The 23,942-nt window shown below is 42.6% G+C and overlaps 1 protein-coding gene across 1 annotated transcript in view; it reads left to right on the top strand.

Moving 5' to 3' along the window:
* Nucleotides 1-23,942, top strand: part of LRRC2 (leucine rich repeat containing 2) — a 69,024-nt gene that overhangs the window by 35,189 nt on the left and 9,893 nt on the right. The window contains exons 5-7 of the mRNA XM_084829658.1: nt 10,357-10,502; nt 11,676-11,831; nt 13,812-13,948. Coding sequence (XP_084685784.1) covers nt 10,357-10,502; nt 11,676-11,831; nt 13,812-13,948 — 439 coding nt within the window. The remainder of the gene's footprint in view (nt 1-10,356; nt 10,503-11,675; nt 11,832-13,811; nt 13,949-23,942) is intronic.

Raw genomic sequence — 23,942 nt, 5'->3', positions numbered from 1 at the left:
GCCCTCTACCCTTCGAAATGCCATGCAATAGGCAGTTTATGCTAAAGCCACAAGCAGGCAACCTTATCAACAAATCCTTTTCAATGACAAAAAAATAAAGCAGAATTGAAAACACACCCATTAATCAAAAAACTCTTTGCATTCACAGACATGGCATCCTTTTCTCTCAGCTGAAACTTTAACTGTCAGGGAACTGGGAAGCAACGGGTTCTCTGGGATGTTGCACAAGCAATATTTTAAAGAAATATTATTAAGATAAGCAGAAATATAGGTCGTTTGTCAAATAAAGATGACAATTTTGATTAAAAATCAGGACAGCAGTAATGGTGGCCGGGTACTTTGACTGTCAAATATAGTGAGGTTATAAAATGAAGCTTGCACAAAGCCTGCATTATAACTGATTCCGAGTTGGATAACAAAGTGCTTGAAAGAAAGAAAGAAAGAAAGAAAGAAAGAAAGAGGGAAAGGTGGCAAAATAGACTGCCAAGGTAAAAATGATAAGGTTGGTGTACTTGTTTTAAAAATAAAATGTTACCAGAGGTGCAAAAACCTATCAGTCTTCTAAAGGAAATAAAATGTATAGGCCTTTCTTTATTAAATATACTACTCAGTTGCCATAATTTCCTCTGTGTCCTGTACCTCAGGGATTTGTTGTTAGCATTTCAGAGAGGAAAAAAAAGATTAAATAAAAACTCCATTTGGTTTCAATGCATTATGGAAGCCAGAGAGTTGGTTAAATATAGCCTGAAAAGAAAGAACCCAGAGGAGCTGTTCTTTACATGCTCTAATCATCAGAAACCCATATATTCTGAGGCACAACAAAGCCAAGTTTGTTCTCTCTCATGTTGGTCCATCCTTTCATATTTCTTTGTCGAATCCTATTTCCAAGGGATTATAAAGTACAAGGGAGGTACTTTTTGTGATACAAAATTAAGAAAATTAGGAACAAATTAATGGCCCTCTAGCTGCACTGTAGATTTTTATAACTAAAGGCACATCTTCAAGATAGATTTCTGTGTATTCAGTTGGGTGCATTAAGACATTGAAAGTGGGGGAATTGTTTCCAGCATTAATTTGCATGGAATAAGCAAATAGCTTTCCCCCTACACTGAAAGTGTGAATCCTTCTGCGTAAATTGCACTTCCTCTGTTGGCCTCGAAATCTCATCTGCCTTTGGAGTAAACGGTTAGGGAGTGACAGAAGTCCTATATGCGTTGAAGCAACTGGTGCCTGTGCATTTCATGCGCATCTGACTTCCTTCAAAACTACCACATCCTATTTCAGGCAAGCTTTCACATCTCATATGTGTTCCCTCATTTTATACGCCTGGAGGCATTACATAGATCTGTCTGTACTAGAGGTGTGCACTGACTCCATGCTTCAGCTTGGACCACAGTTTGGTGCTTTGCAAAATGCCCCAATTTAGCTTGGACTGATTTGGAGTCCATCTGCTTTGACTCAGTATTGAACCCAAGTCGAGATTTGGAAATTTGAGGTTCTGTGCTTTCCATTGACTATAATGGGAAATCCAAAACTGGCTATAACTTTCTTTCTCTTGCTCAAAAATGGGGAAATAGTTGCAGACATAGTGTTCCTTTAGGAGGAAAATATGCCTGCCAAACATCAGAAAAATAGCTGCAGGGAGTTTTATGCTATGCGCCTTTACATTTTGATTTTTTTAAAAAAGGAAACCACCAATAGTTTTTTTTTAATAGTTGCCCTTTTTGAGGAGATCAGGCATGCCACATTTCAGAATGAGAGTTGCAGGTGTTGATGTGCAAGTGCAGCCTTGACATTTTGAGGGTCTCCAAAAGAGAACATGCTTATCCCCATATGTTCCTTGTGGACCATTGTTCTGAAAACGATAGACATCGTAGAGGTGTCCCTAAGTAAGAAATCTGAAAAGTTTCAGAAAGATGGGTGTAGTGGTTTATGTGGAAGGGGAATCCTCACATTCTTGGGGGGGGTTGATTTCTTCCCCTTCCCCCACCCCATATTTTTTTGGTGGGGGGATTTGTATTGAAATGGCACACTTCCTAGAGGTGTCTCCAAGAAAGAAACCTGCAAAGTTTCAGAAGGATGGGTGCAGGCGATCTCCTCGGACACCCGTCCCACAATGTCTGGCTCTGAGGAAGGACCCCCTCACAGCCAGCCATTTTGGCCTGGCCAGCTTTCGGAAGAGCTGTGCTGTCCACTCCCTCAGCCTCAGAGGGCAGCTGCTCCAGAGAGCCCCACCGGCCACTCTGTCGCTGCAGCAAATACCATGGCAGGAGAGTGGTGGCAGGGCTCTCTGGAGAACCTGCTGGAGGCATTAGTGGGTCCCCTAGTGGGGGCGTGGGGGAACAATATGCCTCTTGTCCTGCTGTGCTACCTGAATCGGGGGCTTCACCCTGCCTCATGGGAGGGCTGGCCCTGCACATAAGGCTTTATAGGTCAAAACCAGCACCTTGAACTGGGCTTGGAAACATAGAGGTAGCCAGTGCAAGTGGGCCAGAATTGGTGTTATATGTTCAGACCTTCTGGTCCCTGATTGTTATTTGTCCTTAATTGTATTTTCCCACCTCTTCTAAAGAAATTAACAAGGATTTTGTTGAATGAACCCCAATAATAATAATACTAATAATACTAATAAAGTTATTTTCATTTCCCCCCTTTATTTCCCCTGTTTGTTTACTTTTATTATGCCTTTTCTAGGAAAAAGGATTAATTTGGATTCTTGGCTTTCAGGTGTCTTTTGCTCTCCAGAAAAATTGTTCGATTAAAAGCAAAACATTATCCTATGCCTGTCTCTTAAATAACTGGGGACATTAAAATTCTGATCTTTAATCGGTTTCTTGAAATTAAGCCCAATTGATTTTAATATAATGACTGTGATCTAAGCAAAGTTAAGTTCTTTTATGTCCCATTGATTTCCATGGGAGAGAATGCACATTTAATTAACATATGTAAGTGAGCAATGACCAGGTTTTACCTCCTGGGATATGTGAGATTTAAATGTGTTTGCCTGGATCATCTGCCTTGTACTTGGAAATATATTCAGTTCAAGCCTATGCATGTTTACTCAGAAGGAAATCCCTCTAAATCCAATCCAAGTAAATGTGCATAGGATTGCAGCTGTGAAGTAATCTAATGCATATTACTCCTGATATACAATTGGGTGTATGCCCAAATAAATGTGGATTGGATTACGGAGGCTGCAGTCCTATACCTACTTACCTGGGAGTAAATTCCATAGAACTCAAAGTCAATGGGGCTTATATCTCAATAAATATTATAGGATTACACTTTTAGAATTGTAGCCTTAGTAATATTTAAATTTCTAGTTTTGTTTTGAATAGAGAAAACAGCCATACAGTTTTGATTGGGTGCTGTTGCACTCATGTCCTGCTTGTGGGTTTCCCGTTGACAGCTGGTTGACCTCTGTGTGATGGTCTAGATGGACTCTTGGTCTGATCCAGCATGGCTCTTATGTTCTTATGATTCTTCAATATTTATTTGTGATTACTACAAAATGCCTCCTGTTTCAAAGGGTAAAAGAAATGCTCATTGCTCCCTTGGAGATGTTAATTAATTTAATATTTGCAAGCTTTAATATTACTTATCTGGAAGGCAATTTTGAAGGACTAGGTGCTGGTTCAAAATCATCAGGATTACAACTCTAAGTTAATATTTCTACTCTCCACTTAAGATTCTGTACTTTTAATGCACTCTGGTAATATAAAACATTGATTTTGAATTTTTAAAACCCCCACACCATTGTTTCCCTCAATAATATGTTTGTATAGTTTACTTTGAATGCAGCAGTATTTTATAATTTAAGAATAAGGCATGATTTTGAGAACTCACATTCAGATAAAAGTATTTCGTGCATTGTCATGAATAATTTACATTGTGCAAATCAAATGGTGTTGTCAGACCACTTTTTCAAATAATGTGTTGTATCCAACAGTGTCCATCTGCCCGGAGAACAGACATCACTGGTAGAATGGATTCCCCCTCCCCCTGCAGCCCCCATGCACCCTCTAAACTGGCTTTGAAGGGAACCCTCTAGAACAGATCTGGGGATATTTGGAGGGTTGCAGGGTGGAGGAGAGGAAGGAAAATCCTGTTGTGTGAGTGGATGTCCACTCTGATGATGTTAGAAGGAGCCCATTGGTGTGTGAAGTTCCCAGTTCCTTATTCACACAAAAGCTCTTTGTGCCATTTATAGAAAATGCTTTCCTGGAGATTAAAGTTTTGGGGTGGCCCAAAGCATACTGAGGGGTGCACAGCCATTATACCCTTATTTACAGCCTCTTAGTTCCTTATTTACAGTTGTTGTCTGGTGTCATCACACATTAACGAGCATTGTGCAAAAACAATGTCTGTGATGGGAGAGAATTATTGTGAATCCTGAAGAGGCTACAAAACATCAGTTCATATTTACTCATTGAGGTCTGTTTCGAACTTTCATGCAAATAAGGAACCGCGAACTAATAACCAATGTCAGCATCTTCTTGAAAGCAGTAAGACAGAAGAGAATTATGCACACTCATGTAGCTGTCAGACAAGTTTGGCAGGTTTTTGAAGCAATACAAAACTCTACAAAACCTGTTTGGCAGAGCTGACCATAGAACAAAAGAAAGAAGTGAGCACATCACAATATAAATGACTCTGTCATGCCAGCTCCAATTCTCTGAAAAACTATGGCTGCTGTCCAGCTAATCTCAGGATCCATTAAAAATGATCCAGTACCACAGTTGTAAGGAGGTAAGAAAAATGGTAATTTTTATCTCATATTCTTGTACTTATAGAGGCAAAAATAAGGTGGGTTCCCAATTTCATCCAGTTTCCTGAAGTGGTAATAGAGTTGCCAGCTTTTGAATTGGCCCCTTTCTAGCTGTCCCTGTAAGGGCAGTTTGATCTGCAGCAATTAGAAAGTGATAATGTGTATCTCCAGGCTATGGGAAGCACCACCAGCTTATTTGTGTATATCAAGCCACAAATAAAACCCAAAGGAGCCGGCCATGCCATATTTTCGCACCCTGAGAGGTGAGGTCACAGGGCCAGCCCTACCATTAGGCAGAGTGAGGCAGTTGCCTCAGGTGGCAAATACTGACCTGGTTCACATGACATGGCATGGCTCATCATGGGTTATTTAACCCATGACAAGTTGCACCATCCACGGGTGCCGCTTTGCATGTCCAACCCCCTACTTGGGGGTTGTCTTGTTGGGCAAACCCGGCAAGCATGGGTTATGTGAGAGTTGAACAGCACTTGCATAACCCATGGCCTGTTCTAAATAGCTGTCAGAATTGGATTGTCCTTTCCCTTCGCAATCAACACCACAATAGACAAACCTTCAAGCAAATAGGCTTTATTTTGCTAGAGCCTCGTCTCTCTACAAATGCAGATTCAAGGAAAATTCTCAGGCTTCCCCCAGGCTCTAAACAATTAATTAACAATCTTTAAGCAGAGGAGAAAGTTTGAAAGTTGCCAGCAGTTTTAGGTATAAACTCCATGGCACAGCTAGCTTTGCAGTGATGCCCTCCCTTAGGGTGGCTCCCTCCTATGTTGGCATCCAAGAGTGGCTATCCAGGTAGGGTGTCTGATCCCTGCCCCTAACTTTTCCCACTTTGCTTTGTGTTGTGCCCTAGCATCTCTCAAGTCACACCCCTCTTCCTCCACCTCCTCGGAAACTTGCATTTTCACGTTGGAGGGAGGGGGCAAGGACTCCATCTGGGCCATCTGTTGGTCAAGGTCTTGGGAGGACTCTCTTCCAGCGCTTGGGCTCACTAGGGAGGGTATCTCCCCCGGCCTCTGATCTAGCTGCTGCTTGAACTCAGAATTGGAGCTGTCAGACATCTCAAGGCGCTTAGACTCATCCCTGTAGTCTGTTGTTTAACCCTTGCATAACCCATACTCGCCAGATCTGCATGACACGATAATCTGAGTGGGGGCTGGGTATGCAAAATGGTGGCTGCATGCACCCTGCACGTGCCGCAGCCTCACCTGTCATGCAAACCGGTCGACTGTGTGCTTGGGGGGGGGCAGCAGTGGCAGCCCCCCCAGCCATTCCTCCAAAGCTCCCTGGCAGTCCCCTCTGTGGGAAGGCAGAGCTATTTGTGCCACACAACCTGCCCTGTGTCCCCTGGGCTTGCCTGCTGCCCTCAGATGCAGCTCTCCTGTTGCCAGCGCTGAGGTAAGATTCTACTGCCAGTCTGGTAGGCTTCTGTGTGTGGAATGGGGAGGGCGATGTTGTCCCTTGCTTCAGGCTGCAAAATGTCTTTGGTTGATCATGGGTGAGGAAAAAGGGAACCTCAACTACTTTTCTATTTCTTTTTTAAAGTAGAGCTCCCTTTTCACTACAGATCCACTAGAGAGTGATTGTGAATATCCACTGAGGGCATAATATGGTTTTAAAAGCCTGAAAATAGTCACAACTTGGCACAGTCATGTGTTCATCATTACACTATTAAATAGGAGATGCTAACCGAGAAAATAACAGCATTTCCCCAGCTGCGATACATTCTTGCTGTTTCAGCCCTGATAAAAGGAGATCTTCCTGAAACAGACAAACTTCCCTGAGGGAATCTCTCCCCCCCGCTTCTCCCTCTCCCTCTCTCTCCCTCTCCCATGCAACAAACAAAGAACAGCAATGCATTTGTTGTGTGATATACAGAATATTCCCCTTCATGGATCATTGCCTTGTTGTGGTGAAGGGGCTTGTGTAACTCAGTGAAGCCATAAGCTATGCCATGCAGGGCCACCCAAGACGGGCAGGTCATGGCAGAGAGTTCTGACAAAATGTGGTCCACTGGAGAAGGAAATGGCAACCCACTCTAGTATTCCTGCCAAGAAAACCCCATGGAACGTATCACAAGGCTAAAAGAGATGACGCCGGAAGATGAGCCCCTCAGGTCGGAAGGTGTCCAATATACTACTGAAGAAGAGCAGCGGGAATTTCCAAGTAGCGCCAGAAAGAGTGAAACGGCTGGGCCAAAGCTGAAAGGACACTCAGCTGTGGATGTGTGTGGTGGTGAAAAGAAAATCCGATGCTGTAAAGAACAATATTGTTTAGGAACCTGGAATGTCAGATCAATGAATCAAGGTAAGCTGGAGGTGGTCAAACATGAGATGGCAAGATTGAACATCGACATCTTGGGAATCAGCGAACTAAAATGGACAGGCATGGGCGAATTTAATTCAGGTGACCATCATATCTACTACTGTGGGCAAGAATCCCTTAGAGGAAATGGAGTAGCACTCATAGTCAGTAAAAGGGTGGGAAAAGCAGTACTGGAGTACAATCTCAAAAATGACAGAATGATCTCAGTACGAATCCAAGACAAACCATTCAACATCACAGTAATTCAAGTCTATGCCCCAACCACTGATGCCGAAGAAGCTAAGGTTGATCGGTTCTGTGAAGACCTACAACACCTTCTAGAACTAACACCAAAAAAAGATGTCCTTTTCATCATAGGGGATTGGAATGCTAAAGTAGGAAGTCAAGAAATCACCAGGATAACAGGCAAGCATGGCCTTGGTGTACAAAATGAAGCAGGACAAAGGCTAATAGAGTTTTGTCAAGAGAACACGCTGATCATAGCAATCACTCTTTTCCAACAGCACAAGAGGTGACTCTACACATGGACATCACCAGATGGTCAATATCGAAATCAGATTGATTATGTCCTTTGCAGCCAAAGATGGAGAAGCTCTATACAGTCAGTAAAAACAAGACCTGGAGCTGACTGTGGCTCAGATCATGAGCTTCTTGTTGCAAAATTTTGGCTTAAATTGAAGAACGTAGAGAAAACTACTAAACCATTCAGGTATGACCTAAATCATATCCCTTCTGAATATACAGTGGAGGTGAGGAATAGATTTCAGGGATTAGACCTGATAGACAGAGTGCCTGAGGAACTATGGACGGAGGTCCGTAACATTGTTCAGGAGGCAGCAACTCAATCCATCCCAAAGAAAAAGAAATGCAAGAAAGCCAAGTGGCTGTCTGCTGAGGCTTTACAAGTAGCTGAGGAAAGAAGGGAAGCGAAAAGCAAGGGAGAAAGGGGAAGATATATCCAACTGAATGCAGAGTTCCAGCGAATAGCAAGGAGAGACAAGAAGGCCTTCTTAAATGAACAACGCAAAGAAATCAAGGAAAACAATAGAATGGGAAAGACTAGAGATCTTTTCAAGAAAATCAGAGATATGAAGGGAACGCTTTGTGCAAAGACGGGCATGATAAAGGACAAAGAAGGCAGGGACCTAACAGAAGCAGATGAGATTAAGAAGAGGTGGAAAGAATACACAGAAGAACTATACAGGAAAGATCTGAATGTCCCTGATATCCATGATAGTGCGGTCACTGAACTTGAGCTGGACAGCCTAGAGAGTGAAGTCAAGTGGGCCTTAGGAAGCATTAGTAACAACAAAGCTAGCAGAGATGACAGTCTTCCAGCCGAGCTATTTAAAATCCTAAAAGATGATGCTGTTAAAGTGCTGCACTCAATATGCCCACAAATTTGGAACACTCAACAGTGGCCACAAGACTGGAAAAGGTCAGTTTACATTCCAATTCCAAAGAAGGGCAATGCCAAAGAGTGTTCAGACTCTTGTACAATTACTACCATACAATTGCACTCATTTCACATGCCAGCAAGGTGATGCTCAAAATCCTACAAGCTAGGCTTCAGCAGTATGTGAACCGAGAAATACCGGAAGTACAAGCTGGGTTCCAAAGAGGCAAAGGAACTAGAGATCAAATCGTCAACATTCGCTGGGTCATGGAGAAAGCAAGAGAATTCCAGAAAAATGTCTATTTCTGCTTCATTGACTACGCTAAAGCCTTTGATTGTGTGGATCACAACAAACTCTGGCAAATTCTTAAAGAGATGGGAGTACCAGACCACCTTACGTGTCTCCTGAGAAACCTGTACGAGGGTCAAGAAGCAACAGTAAGAACCAGACATGGAACAACTGATTGGTTCAAAATTGGGAAAAGAGTACGACAAGGCTGCATATTGTCGCCCTGCTTATTTAACTTATATGCAGAATACATCATGAGAAATGCCGGGTTGGATGAATCAGAGGTCAGAATTAAGATTGCCGGGAGAATTATCAACAACCTCAGATATGCAGACGATACTACCCTAATGGCAGAAAGCGAAGAGGATCTCAAGAGCCTCTTGTTGAGGGTGAAAGTGGAGAGTGCAAAAGCTGGTTTGAAACTCAACATTAAAAAAATGAAGATCATGGCATCTGGTCCTATCACTTCCTGGCATATAGAAGGGGAAGAACTGGAAGCAGTGACAGATTTTATGTTCTTGGGCTCCAAGATCACCGCAGACGGTGACTGTAGCCATGAAATTAAAAGACGCTTGCTCCTTGGGAGGAAAGCTATGACACACCTAGACAGCATAGTCAGAAGCAGAGACATCACCTTGCTGACAAAGGTCCGCATAATCAAAGCTATGTTTTTCCCAGTAGTAACGTATGGCTGTGAGAGCTGGACTATAAGGAAGGCTGAGCACCAAAGAACTGATGCTTTCGAACTGTGGTGCTGGACAAGACTCTTACGAGTCCCCTGGACTGCAAGGAGGTCAAATCAGTCCATCCTAAAGGAAATAAACTCTGAGTGCTCATTGGAAGGACAGATACTGAAGCTGAAGCTCAAATGTCTTGGCCACCAAATGCGAAGAGAAAAGTCACTGGAAAAGACCCTGATGCTGGGAAGGATTGAAGGCAAAAGGAGAAGGGGATGGCAGAGGATGAGATGGCTAGATAGCATCACTGATGCAATGAATATGGACTTGAGCATGCTCTGGGAGAGAGCGGAGGACAGGAAGGCCTGGCGTGCTATGGTCCATGGGGTCACGAAGAGTCGGACACGACTTAACGACTGAACAACCACATACAAAATATTTGGTTCTGGAAGGAGTGGTGATAAACATGCCCTTATATCTTGATTCACTTCATTCTGACAGAGAAACCCCAACTACTATAATTAAATAATACTTTCCTCGTGGAATTTTGTTTCAAAAGTTTTATCTTTGTATTATTATCCACCACTGTGTAATTTAAAATACCTTCTAATGCATTTAATATTTTAAAGATTCACTGCATAGGTCTTATCTCATATCAAGGCCATCCAAAGTAATTAAATCATCCCACCTGTATCTATTTCAATAATTAATAAATGGAGTCCAATCCCCCCCCCCAATTGGACTGAGTTGATCTGCCCATTCCATAGTAGCTTATAACTGGTAATCTTATTCATAAGCACAATAAACCATACTTTCTTTTTTCACTGATCAGTTGATGGAAAATGAGCTGAATTCTTGATAACATAATATAATGTTTTTGTTACAGCTTAGTAACTTGAAACAAGTGACATTTGTAGATGTATCAGCAAACAAATTCCCTTCAATTCCAATCTGTGTGCTCCGAATGTCAAGTCTGCAGTGGCTGGATATAAGCAGCAACAACCTCAGAGATCTCCCACAAGACATAGACAGGTTGTTCTTTATATTGTCTTTGCAATGACATTTGGTTTTAGCAAACAATGTATTGGCTGACTACATTGTGTAGATTTGGAAGCAGTGTGTATTTGAAGATTGTCTGCCTAGTGCTCATTGTGCCAGTCAAGAAGTCTTGGATCTGCAAAAATATTCAAGTCTATCAGCTGGCGGAAGGATGGCAGCTAAGCCATAGCTAGTGCCCTCTTTTGGAAACAATACTGGTCAAGATCAATCTACCTCAATCTGGTGCCCTCCAGATGTTTTGGTCTACAACTCCCACCATCCCTGACAATTGTTAAGCTAGCTGTACCTGATGGGGATTGTAGCCCCAAACATCTGGAGGGCACCAGGTTGGAGAAGACTGGTCCTGACTATGTGTTGTATCCAGAAAACCACAGCCCCCTCTGGCTATGATGCTGTGTTTCCACAGTGCTCAGAACTCAGTCCCACCCACCCAAGACCATGCAGATAAGTCTTAAGTCTGACTTGCAAATCGGTGTTTCAGGATTTGAAGAGGTCAGACCATGGATAAGTGTAATTATAGCCATCATGGTGGCACATGGTATTTCTGCTCTTCTGAGGATAAAACATCATCTACAGAATTACGATGGTCACATCAATGTGGATTTTGTAAAAAATAAAATAAAAATACATAGCACTTCTGTCTCACACATTAGTATCTAACCGCATCAAAGTCCCCTTTGAGAAATGGGGTGAGTTCTATTTATATATTGGCCGTAAGATGAGAAAAAGGGTTAACACAGCTTGGTTTTCACAGTCCCCCCATCCCCTGGAAAGAAATTAAAAGTTAATGTTGGAGGACAGAGAGTACATAAAAGCAAATGGCTTCAGTCTGTCTTTTGCTCATGCTGGATTTTGGTGGTGTAGTGTGTTCTTCTATCCTCAAGGGGGTGTGCGTGCACCGGAGGACCCATAAACAATAGACTGGGAGGCAGTGCACTGGTGTGCATTGTCTTTCCTTTCTACAGGTCCCCAGTCAGGAATGATTCTGCCACTACCATGGTAGGGACAAGCAATGGGTGGAATCACCCTGCTCTTCTTGACAGAGGGAGGTAGAGATATGGACAGAATCTTTGCTACTATATAATAAAAACGGATCAGCTATGGTATATTGTGCATTTAAGTATGCTACTCTGTTAATCTCCTAAGGCTAGAAGAATTACAGACTCTTCTGCTGCAGAAAAACAAACTGACCTACCTTCCCCACGCCTTGGTCAACATGTCAAAACTCAGTTTACTGGTTGTGAGTGGTGATGCTTTGGTTCAGATGCCAACAGCTATCTGTGAATCAACCACAGGTTTAAAGTAAGTAAACAAACAAAATGTGAAATAATACTTTTCCCTTTCCCTTTTGTTCATTTCTGCAATAGATGGCAGATATCCCTCCACTGTCTTCAGATAATCATATTCAGTCCTAACACACACACACACACGATTAAGCCATGTCATCTAGTGTGTCACAAGCATAGTTGGAAAACTGTTGTTGCTGCTGCTGTTGTTGCTATTACTATTCAGGGTGATAAAAACAAAAAGGGATGAAACCAAATGATTCCTCTGATGAAGCGGACAGTAGTCTACGAAAGCTTATGCCATGATAAATGTGTTAGTCTTTAAGCTGCCACAAGACTCTTCGTTGTTTTTCTGCAGTAGACTAACATGGCTACCCCTCTGAAAATTGTTTAAAAGGGGAAAGTGTGGTTCAATGTAAGTAATGTAGAGTGATGCACACTGGGAGAGAAAAATCCTTGGGAAGGGAAGGGGTGGGGCTTGAGGAGGGAGGAAGCCACAGGCCAGTTGGGGAAGCTCTGTGGCCTGGATTGGGCGTGAAGGCCAGAGGTTCCCCATCCCTGAGTACAAAACATTGTGCTGCTATTCCATCTTTTCTTGCTTAACAGATTTTTTCTAGTAAGAGAAAAGATGGAAGAAGCAGTAGGAAAACATGGGAGGACTACAAATTGAAAAGGATGATGTCTGGACACCTGTAAAAATTCTGGATTCGATGGTCTTGTAGGCCCCTTCCAACCCTATGATTCTATGATTCTATTAATGTGAGGCAGATTGCACAATAACGGTGACATCTGGAAGCACCTTTGGAACGAACCTTGCTGCTCCTTGGTAGCAAGTTTACCCACACTCAGGCAGGAGAAATTAGTTTAACTAGTTGTTATCCTGCAGATCAGACTTGTATCAGCAAAAAATTATGAAGTTCAATCTAGCTACCAAGTCCCATGTCTTGATTCCAGGACCGTGAGGGTTCTCAAATGTGAAAGGTAGTTCATATGCAAGACGAAGGTAAGCTAGGATAAAAATCAAGCAAGTAATAGCAAGTATTTCCATTTTGTGGTCAGTAACATGATATCACTAAGTATCCTGACTGTATTTGCAAATAAGATAGCTCAGTTAATTCTGTAATCCGTACTTCCTAAATGCCAAGTCCAGCAAGTTCAGATTGACCAATTGTTTAAGGCTTTGGCTTCTAGAACCAGCAGTCCTGTTTTCTATTTCTTGGAGCCTAGAATGTAATTGATATATTCATGGAGGATAAGGCTATCTATGGCTACTAGTCATGATGGCTAGGTATTAACCTCCAATATTGGAGGCAGCATGCCTCTCAAAACCAGTTGCTGGGGAACAGAAACAAGAGTGTGCTGTTGTACTCATGTCCTGTCTGTGGGCTTCCCATTTGGGCATCTGATTGTGGGAATGGAATGCTGGACTAGAAAGACTTTTAGTCTGACCCAGCACTGCTCTTCTTATATTCTTATACAGGTATTGAGCCATGGAAGCATGATAGGAGGAGCAGAGCTATTCTATGTCTCACACATGAATCTTGGCATTTACCCCTTCCTAATCTTAGTGAAACTCCTCCCATGAGTTAAAACATTTTCTTATTTAAAAGAACAACAGCATTGTTGTACAAAGCGGTATTTCTGGACTCATTGGGTAGTGGGTAAGCTGTTTACATGCTCCACAGTAGATGGGAAATACACCTTTTGATTCAGTAATTAAGCATATGCTCTTAGTGTTTTACATGTCTGCTTCCACAAGGCCACTTCTGAATTAACTTTTATTATAGCTAATTAGCATTAAATACCTGTGGCTAACATGCCCATGAACAGTGCAGCTAAGTTATGCCCACAGATAAATTGACTTAGCTCCATAGCCAAGTAGGAAGAAGAGAGAATTTATAGGGCAATAAATCACTGGGCATATAGCAAGTTACAGTCTGCTCATGATAAGAAGCATTATATAACCCTTTCATGCTAATATTTCATCTTCTTGCAGATTTATAAGCCTCAAGGATAGCCCTCTTGAAACAACCTCATTTCAAGAGATTGAAGAAATAACAGAAAGTGACCGTGATCGTGAGCTGTTTGAAAAAGAATTTATGAAAGCCTACATTACAGACCTAAGAGAAAGAGGTACAGACATATATAAATGAGATTGCAAGCTACTTTCCTTTTCATTCTAATATATACGATGCTAATTTCAAGCTGGTTTTCTGGACACATCAGGAAAATGTTAGTCAGTTATACTCCATGTGAGGCATTTCATAAAGAATCTGGACTTTGGCACAGAATGAAGATTCACAGAAATTGGAAAGGGACTTTGGAGGTCATCTAGTCCAGTGCCCTACTCAGGGCAGGAAACTTGCAGCTACAGCATCCCAGACAGATGGCCCTCAGCCTCTGCGTAAATACTTCCAGTAGAATAGAACCATAGAATTTTAGAGGTTGAAGGGGCCTTTGAGGGACTTGAGAATAGCAATGTCTTTCTTAATGTTGTTGTTTTAGGAGAAGAAAAGCAAGTTTGTAGCTCTCATCGCGGTGTAGTTCTTGAAATGTGCAAAAAGCATCTCATAAAGAGACGTTTGGGGATTAAATATGTTCTGCCCTGCAAAGCTGCTTTCCTCTCCCATATAACTTCCACTTTGTTCCTTTGTAGTCTTGTTACCTAAAGTAAGCTCTGCCTCATTAGATGATTCACAGATCATCTGCCTATTCCTGTTGTATGACAAAATTACTGAATAATGGATTATTAAACTCCATTCCTGGTTTGACAAGGCCCTGGTTGCCCCAGTGCTTTGCACCTGCCCTGCTTGTCATGTTTCTGCTATTTTTTGCAGGTCAGACAATCTTTTATGTTCTTGTACTGTGCATGCAGTGTTTTGTTTTTAAAATTATCATGTATAAACCTTCAAGGTAGAAGCTATTGGCATCATTAGTTTTGTTTGCTTGAAGCAGTCTTTTTTTTTTTTTTTAAACCCATCTAATTTAAATTAATCCCCATGAAGGTTCCTTCCTTCTTACTGTGCCTCCAACAGCAGCTTCATTTACAGAAATTAAGGATGTGAAGCTTTGTTGTTCATGGAAATAAGCGCTAGGAAATCTTCACCTGATTACTTTTTACTTTATTTTATTTTATTTCATTTCATTTCATTTCTATACTGCCCAATAGCTGAAGCTCTCTGGGCGGTTCACAAAAATTAAAACCAAACAGCACACAATAAAACAATTTAAAATATATAGAACATTAAAACCACAATATAACAATACAACCACAATAAAACCTAGCAGCAGTGCAGGAGTTTAAAATACAGTTTTAAAACAGCAAAGATAAAAATTTAGAAAGCTAAAATGCTAAAATGCCTGGGAAAATAAAAAGGTCTTCACCTGGCGCCGAAAGGAATACAATGTAGGTGCCAGGCGAACCTCACTAGGGAGCTCATTCCAGAGCTGGGGTGCCACAGCAGAAAAAGCCCTCCTCCTAGTAGCCTCCCGCCTCACTTCCTTTGGCAGGGGCTCACGGAGAAGGGCCGCTGACGATGATCTTAAGGTCCGGGCAGGCACATATGGGAGGAGGCGATCCTTCAGGTAACCTGGCCCCAAGCCGTTAAGGGCTTTGAATGTTAACACCAGCACTTTGAATCGGGCCTGGAAATGGACTGGCAGCCAGTGCAGCTGGAAAAGTACTGGCGTAATATGAGCTCGCAGGCCAGTCCCTGTTAACAATCTTGCTGCCCTATTTTGGACCAGCTGAAGTTTCCGGACTGTTTTAAAAGGCAGCCCCACGTATAATGCATTGCAGTAATCCAGACGAGAAGTTATCAGAGCATGCATAACTGTAGGTAGGCTATCTCTGTCCAGATAAGGGCATAGTTGGTATACCAGCCTAAGCTGATAAAAAGTGCTCCGTGCCACTGAGTTCACCTGTGCCTCAAGTGAGAATTCTTGATCCAAGAGCACCCCCAAACTACGAACCTGATCCTTTAGGGGGAGTGCAACCCCCTCCAGAACAGGTTGAATATCACCTAGCTGAGCAGATGAACCACCCACTAACAGTACCTCCGTCTTATCTGAATTGAGTTTCAGTTTATTGGCCCTCATCCAGTCCATTACTGTGCCCAGGCACTGATTCAGAACAGCCACTGCCTCACCTGGTTTTGATGAGAAAGAGAGGTAGAGCTGGGTGTCATCCGCATATTGATGGCACCTCAGCCCACACCTCCGGATAACATCCCCCAGCGGTTTCATGTAGATGTTAAACAGCATGGGGGATAAAATAGAGCCCTGTGGAACCCCATGGCACAATTGTCATGGCACAGAGCAATAATCCCCCAGCACCACCTTCTGGAATCGGCCATCCAAGTAGGAGCGGAACCACTGTAGTGCAGTGCCTCCAACTCCCAACCCAGACAACCTATCCAGAAGGATACCATGGTCGATGGTATCGAAAGTCACTGAGAGGTCCAGGAGAATCAACAGGGTCGCACTCCCCCTGTCCCTCTCCCAGCAGAGGTCATCCCACAGGGCAACCAAGGCAGTTTCCGTTCCAAAACCAGGCCTGAAGCCCAATTGAAATGGATCTAGATAATCCATTTCATTCAACAGCGCCTGGAGCTGTCCTACAACCACCTGCTCAAGCACCTTGCCCAGGAAGGGGATGTTGGCCACTGGCCTATAATTGTTAACATCCTCTGGGTCCAGGTTAGGCTTTTTCAGGAGTGGTCTAATTACCACCTCTTTTAAAACGGCCGGCACCACTCGCTCTCTCAAAGAGGAATTTACAACCTCCTGGACCCAGCCAGACATCCCCTCCTTGTTTGATTTAATAAGCCATGAAGGGCAAGGGTCAAGCACACAAGTGGTCGATCGGACTTGGCCAAGCACGATGTCCGCATCCTCAGGCCTCAGTAACTGAAACTCCTCCAATAAAACTAGACCAGATGGTTCTCTGAACGCCTCTACCAATGGAACTGCATTAATGGTGGTGTCCAATTCATGACGAATCTGAGCGACTTTATCTTCAAAGTGCCGTGCAAACTCGTCACAGCGTGCTACTGAGGGTTCCACCGTCTCTCTCTCTGGCCCAGAATGTAACAGGCCGCGAACCATTTGGAAAATCTCCGCTGGACGACACTGAGAAGATGCAATGCTGGTGGAAAAGAACTGTCTCTTTTCCACCCTCACCGCCACAGAGTAGGTTTGATAGTGGGCTCTTACCTGTGTTCGGTCAGACTCAGCAAGAGTTTTCCTCGACCTGCGTTCTAGCCATCTCCCCTCTTGCTTCATTGCCCTCAGCTCAGGTGTATACCAAGGAGCTGGCCGGGCTCTGCTCAGAGGGAGAGGGCGCTTGGGCGCGATCGTGTCAACCGCCTGAGTCATCTCTGCATTCCACAGAGCGACCTGGGCTTTGACAGGAGCACCAGCCATACCAGCAGGAAAATCCCACAGAGCCCTCTGGAATCCATCAGAATCCATTAATCTCCAGGGGCGGACCATTTTAATAGGTCCCCCACCCTTGAGGAGGGGGAAGGCTGCCAGGAGTCTAAACCTCAGCAGGAAGTGATCTGTCCATGACAAAGGGACAGATGTTAATTCCTCCACTTTCAGATCACCATCCTCCTGCCCAGTCGAGAAAACCAGATCAAGCGTGTGTCCTTTTATATGTGTTGGGCCGATAACATGTTGGGACAGCCCCATGGTTGTCATGGCGGCCATGAAGTCCTGAGCTGCCCCGGATACAGCGACCTTGGCATGGAAGTTGAGATCCCCCAGGACCATCATCCTAGGGGTCCTCAACACCAAGTCCGAGACCACCTCCGTCAGCTCAGGCAGGGAGTCTGATGGGCAGCGGGGTGGGCGGTACACCAGCAGAATCCCTAATCTGTCCCAGGTACCCAACACAAGGTACAAACACTCAAGATCTGCACTTGAATGAGCAGAAAGCCTGGAGAGGGAGATTGAATTCTTATAGACCACGGCAACCCCCCTCCCCGACCCTCAAGTCGGTGTTGGTGCTGCACCGAGTACCTAGGAGGGCACAGCTGGGAGAGAGTGACCCTTCCCAGTTCCCCCACCCAGGTCTCAGTAATACATACCAGGTCAGCCCCCTCATCCACAATCAAATCATGGATGAGGGAGATTTTATTTTGTGCCGACTTGGCATTCAGCAACAGCACCACCAGACCCGAGGGCAGACTGGTAAGGCTGCCAGGAACCATCAGGTTGGGGGAAGAACCAGAAGAGGGGACAGCTGTAAGGTGTCTAGCCCGTCTTCTCAGCTGGCCTGTTAATCCCCCAACGCCATACCTGACTTAACGGGCATACCCTGCCCGTGACCACAGTTATAGTGGCACCTCCCCGACCCCCTGAGTTGCCCAATAGTCCTCCCAGGCACATATTAAAATGTTAGGGTATAAAATGTCAGACTTCTGTTAAAATCACAGGTGCAGATCCAAAAAAGTGGAAATGCTCCATATATAGAGCAGGCTTTTGATTGATGATGTCAGGAGCCATGCAATTCAGGGATAAATTTGTCTTTTTACATAGCATGTTCCTTTTCTCTTAAAAACCGTAACTAACATTTACCCGCGTTTATTTTGCAGAGCCTGCATTGTTTTTATTGTAGAATATTGTTATATACATATATCAAGACCAGTCCCAGGTATTATTAGGCAACCATAATTTATTCTCATCTTCACCGATTGCCAAACATTTCAGGATGCAATGACAGTTACAGTTTAATAGCTGTTTTTCTCTCCCAGGGCCCACCCTCCACATTTAAGTCCTTAACACTCATGTATGTCACTCTTGTGTCTAAAATGTAATGTGTGAAAAGTTTATACACGGGACTATTTCCAAGAAAGGACACTGTATGACTGAATCATTTCTAGAGTCTCAGAATAATTGGCCATAGTTACATGTACAAACCCGTCTTATATTACAGCCTGGAGACAAAAAGTTGTTCAGGGAGCTTCTATACACTTCTATAAGTGCTCTGGGGTGTCTGAGGTCCCTCTTCCTATTAAAGCACCCAAACTACATGAAAAAGTGATTTCCCCCAAATCAGAGGAGGCTCAAAAGCAGCCTCCAATGCAGAAAAAAGAGCCACAGTCATAAAAGGAAAATAGGGAAGTGATTGGCTCTTTGGTTCCTGGCCTATGTCTTTAGATTTGGAATGACTTAAGCATAGTGTCCTCTGCTCTGTGGTTCTTCTTTTTTTAATATATATATATATATTTATTTATTTATTTTATCTTTATAAATGAAATAAACAATACCAAAATTACCAACAATACTACAATTTCCCAACAATACAATATTCTGATGTACACCACAATAACAAAAAGAGAAGGAAAAAGAAAAAAAAAGGAAAAGAGGGGAGGAAAGGAAATGAAGAAAAAAGAAGATTCTTTCCCCTTCCTTCCCCCTCTCCCTCTCCCTCTCCCTCCCCTTTAAAGAATTAAGTTTAAACTCCAATACCCCCTGGCCTCCGATGCCATTCTATTTTAAAAACTATATCTATAACCTTAACAATCTTACAGTTTAATAAACAACCTTACATTTCAATATCATATCATCAATCTTATATCAAAGAAACAGGTCTACAATTCATTCCTGGAAGCCTATATTATTATTATTAATAATAATTAAAATATAGTGTTATATAATAATAAAACTTAATATAAACTCTCAACAGTCAGTAATATATTTTATACTAGATATATAAGTACACAATATACCCTCAAACAATAAATTTAAATACAGCATACCATATCTATTTTGAAATAAAAAATATAAAGAAAAGCAAGAAAAAATGAAAGATGAAAGAGAATAAACAAATATATGTATAATCATTTATCTTCTGAGCTAGCCTGGATCATGTAGACTAAACACAAACAGTTAACAAAACTTGTTTAAAGATTCCAGTTCATGGGGTTGTAACAGAAATCTCACGCATTTTTACGTTCAGCCATGCCTCCGCCATTTCATGATTTAGAAACTTCATCTAGCCTTCAGACACAATACAAAGTGTAGCAGGATATTTTAAGTAATATTGTAAGTTCATTTTGCCATATTTTTTGCTTTGATAAATTGCCTTATTTTATTTGCCACCTCTTTGACGTAGTCTGGAAATAACATAACTTTATCTTGTTTCCAGGAAAGGCTTCCACCCTCTCTTAACAAACGCAGGATATAATTATTTGTGGAGACTTCTGCAAATTGGACTATGATCATATAGTCAGTCCCTTTAGCATTTGGCATATGAAATGCCTGCTCAATATCAAGTAAATAATTAGATGGGATAGGGAGTATCTCATGCAAAAGTTTACCCACAAAAATAGGCAATTTTACACCATTAGACAGATTGTTAATCCCAATAATATGTACATTGGATCTCCTTGTGAAGGCCTCCAGTTGAGAAATTCTATCAGAGGCATTTTTAAAACAAATTTATGTCATAGTTTCATTTCCTGCCACTCAGTCTTCTAGCTCATTAATTTTCATCTCCATTTTTTGCCATGATGCATTAATTAAATCCACAGCTCCTTGCAAGGCGGTGATGGAATTTTGGATTAAATCCAACCTTTTGGCTTGTTCTGTAAATTGCGAAGATTAAGTCTTTATCAGAGTAAATAATTCCCCTATATCTTCTGTTCTCGAAACTTTTGACACAGGGGGTGCGGGGGGAGTTGATGCCAGCTCCTTTCTTCTCCTCAGTGCAGTCATGTTTTCTCAAACAGATCTTGCAAGTCCTCAGATGTTCTCAAATATTGTTAACATTTCTTAAATCATCCCTCAGAGGTTGTTGATATTTCTTAAAGCATATATTATTATGGAACACATCAGCCCTGTTTTCTTCTATGAAATAGGAGTCTCAGTACAGCTTTTTGCGTTGGTAAAGCACGGGAGAGATAATCCTGGAATCCAGCCCCCCAATATCTCAAGGGGGGTACTTTTCTCCAAGATGTTATCCAGATGTTGCCTTGCCCCCCCTTTAATTCCAGGGGGGAATGAAAAGGTTTTTCAACCTTTTAAAAAGCTGTTTGAGAAAGCTCCCACACAGAGCCCATGGGATGCTACCAGAGCGACATTGGTTCCAACTGGAAGTCTGCTCTGTGGTTCTTCTGTGTGGTTTCAACTGTGGTTCTACACATGTATGTATTTATATTGTTTATAAAATAACTGATATACTGCTTTTTTAGCCCTTAGAAGGCCCCCTGAGGTGGTTTACAATATTAAAACAAATAATCGGAATAAATTAAACCATAAAACCCAGAGGCCAATAAAACATCCACAGTCAGGTAGGAATTAACATACATCAAAGGCTTGGAGGAATAAAGACACCCTGAGCATCCTAACAATAACTAACCAGGGAGCTAATCTAACCTCTTTTGGGAGGGAGCTCCACTGTTGTGGTGCCACAACTGAAAAGGCCCTGTCCTGCATCCCAACCAGATATACTTCTCCTGGTAGCAGAACACTGAACAAGGCCCCTGAAGCTGAACATCACTGGGGTGGGCTAGTTCATGAGGTGGCTAGCAATCCTGTGAAAACCCTGGTCCCAAACGAAATATCCTACCAGATACATTTTTCTAAAGTAGCATTCCCTTGGGTGTGAACAGTGGTCATAGAACTGAAAGAAATAACAGATTGGTGCATATTGTTATTGCTCCTCCACGATCTGTTCAGCCTTTCCTGGAGGGCAGAGCTACACATTTGGCAAATGTACGTTCCAAAAATGCATTTGCAAAGAGAACTCAAATGTGAGAGAGACATTTATAGGTGAGAAGGAGGAGAGTTCTCCCCTTCAGATCCACCTCCCCTTGCCATTTGGCTTATTCCTGCTCATGAAGCCCATCTATGGAAGACTAGTTTAAAAAAATCTGGAGGGAATTGGCAGGGCAGAACTGATGGACAGGGGAAGGATTAAGCACCTTCCTCCTGCCTACTGATTTCCCCTTGCAAATGTTCCTCACTTTCTCATAAGCATGAAGAGGCACACACGGGGATGTGACGTGAACGTCTGCCATGAAGAGAACCAAAGACAGGCTGAAATTCAGTGCTAGGGAATGGTCTATGAAGCCACTGTTTCTCTGGCCAGCCATTTGCTTCCAGAATTAAGATGGTTCTAGTTAGCTTCTAGGCTTTTAACAGCTGCATTAGAGGCAGAAAATTAAACAGATATAGCTTTATCCATCACTGCACCCCCATGATTACGGCGGGGTGGGTGGGATCTATTAATGGCTGAAAGTGTCTGTCAGGAAAAAAAGTGGCAACTTCAATGATAGCATTGGTTCCCAATCTTCCTACCTGGCTTTACCAAGCCCCTTCTCCTCAATTCCCACTGGGGTGGAAGCATCTTCTTTAGTTTGAAAGAAGTGTGGGAGAAGGTAAAGGCCCACTGTCTGCTATCCCTTACTGGCCCAAAGGTAAGCGCTTCCCCCTTGGGGATCATGATGGAGTGATGGCAGGGGTGGACAGGATATATTGAGCTATCTTGTGTGTCCTTTTGAATATCAAAACCTCTCTCTCTCAGGCAGGCTTCCCCAACCTGGTGCCCTCCCGGTATGTTAGATTGCAACTCCCATAATACTCACCCAGCATGGAGAGGCTGCTCCAGGGGTTTCCATGTTCACCTGGAATGCTCAAGAAGGCCCAACTGATTTTCAGGGTGTGCTCATCCATTCCTAGTTACTGTTACACCATTTCTACACGAAGCATTTATCGTGCACTTGTGATTGGCCATTGATGGAAGTTTGCAGATCCTTTACATGACGTTGTTAAGCTCCAGGACATCTTCAGTGGTTTTTCCCAGTTATCCTGCCTTTAAAAAGATTGGAGATAAACTGGAATATAACCCCGCCCCCCGCTCCATTTCTGCAGTGTAGAGCTGGCGCACCACCATAATTCCACCCCTAGATGGTGCTATTTCATCGAAAACTATAGAAAGGCTGCTGAAAAAGGGCATTTTCAATTCCATGTCACATTCGTTGTTTAACAGAGCCAATCCTAATTGCGCTACAGGAACAAAAAGCTCCAGTAGGGCTGCTGGATTTTCCATTAATGCAGAGATACCCTTTGTGTCTGTTTCCATGAGTAGGGGTCTTAATTACAGATTTCCTCTTGTATTTATTCACCCATTTTTATATAGCAAAATAGATAAAAAGGAAAAATAAACAAAGGAAATAAGTACTTAAGCCCCCTCTCCCCTGCCCAGGAATAGACTGGCAATACAGGGCAATTAAGAGACACTGCTAATCTGTTTTCCTGCTACCATGTTCAGCCGGAAGAAATAAAAGGGCACAACCAGTCTATCAGTTTTATTATTTCTGCCCCACTTTTCTACAAACACATATTCAGAGCAGCTTAAAAAAATAAAAATAAAATCTAATACAATTGTAATAAAAATTATAGAATGCAAAATAAAATCACATGAAGAAATTCCAATAAAAATACAAGATTTCAATTAACAGCACATGAGCTCTGAACAGTCGCAATAGCTCTTTCCTTGTCCACACTGGACATCATAATACTGCAGCTGCATTTTAAATAAATCGATACAAACTTGGAACTTAGTTGCTTTATACAAGGATAACTCTGTGCTTGTTTACATGCTTTGGAACTTGTGTGAGGGCTCAAAAGTTTGGATATCTGTTTTTATTGTCTTGTGGCCAAAGAATGCCGTAAGCACCTACCTACATGTTATTGCCATTTTTAGGGCAAGCAGCCCATTCATGCTACTTGAAAGTAAATAATGACTTCAGCTGGGAGCCATTGAGGGAAGTGGTTGAGAGCTGGATTACAAGAAGACAGTCTGAGGCAGAAGCTTTAGGGGCGATGATCGGGAAGGTTATCTGTATAATTGTCAGTGTCAGGCCAGGAGCAACCAGACAGGGCATTTTACAAACTTTCTGCCTTGTCCAAAGAAGGTCACATAACAACAGAGGCCTGTGAGAGTCTGAACCAAGATTGAGAATGATCTTTCTGGCTATCGGAGGATCTGGCCTGCTGCCCTAAGCTGTGTATTGTTGGCTGATAGTAAAACAGAAGGAGAACAACCACAACTTCAACTTGCTTGGTAACAGGCTATCAGTGGAAATGGAAGCCTTGTATAGACAAGTGGGAATTG

Source organism: Heloderma suspectum, chromosome 2, assembly GCF_057233095.1.
Source record: "Heloderma suspectum isolate Gila_16-S chromosome 2, 16-S_ref, whole genome shotgun sequence".
Taxonomy (NCBI): domain Eukaryota; kingdom Metazoa; phylum Chordata; class Lepidosauria; order Squamata; family Helodermatidae; genus Heloderma; species Heloderma suspectum.
This window is presented reverse-complemented; position numbering and strand designations above follow the sequence as displayed.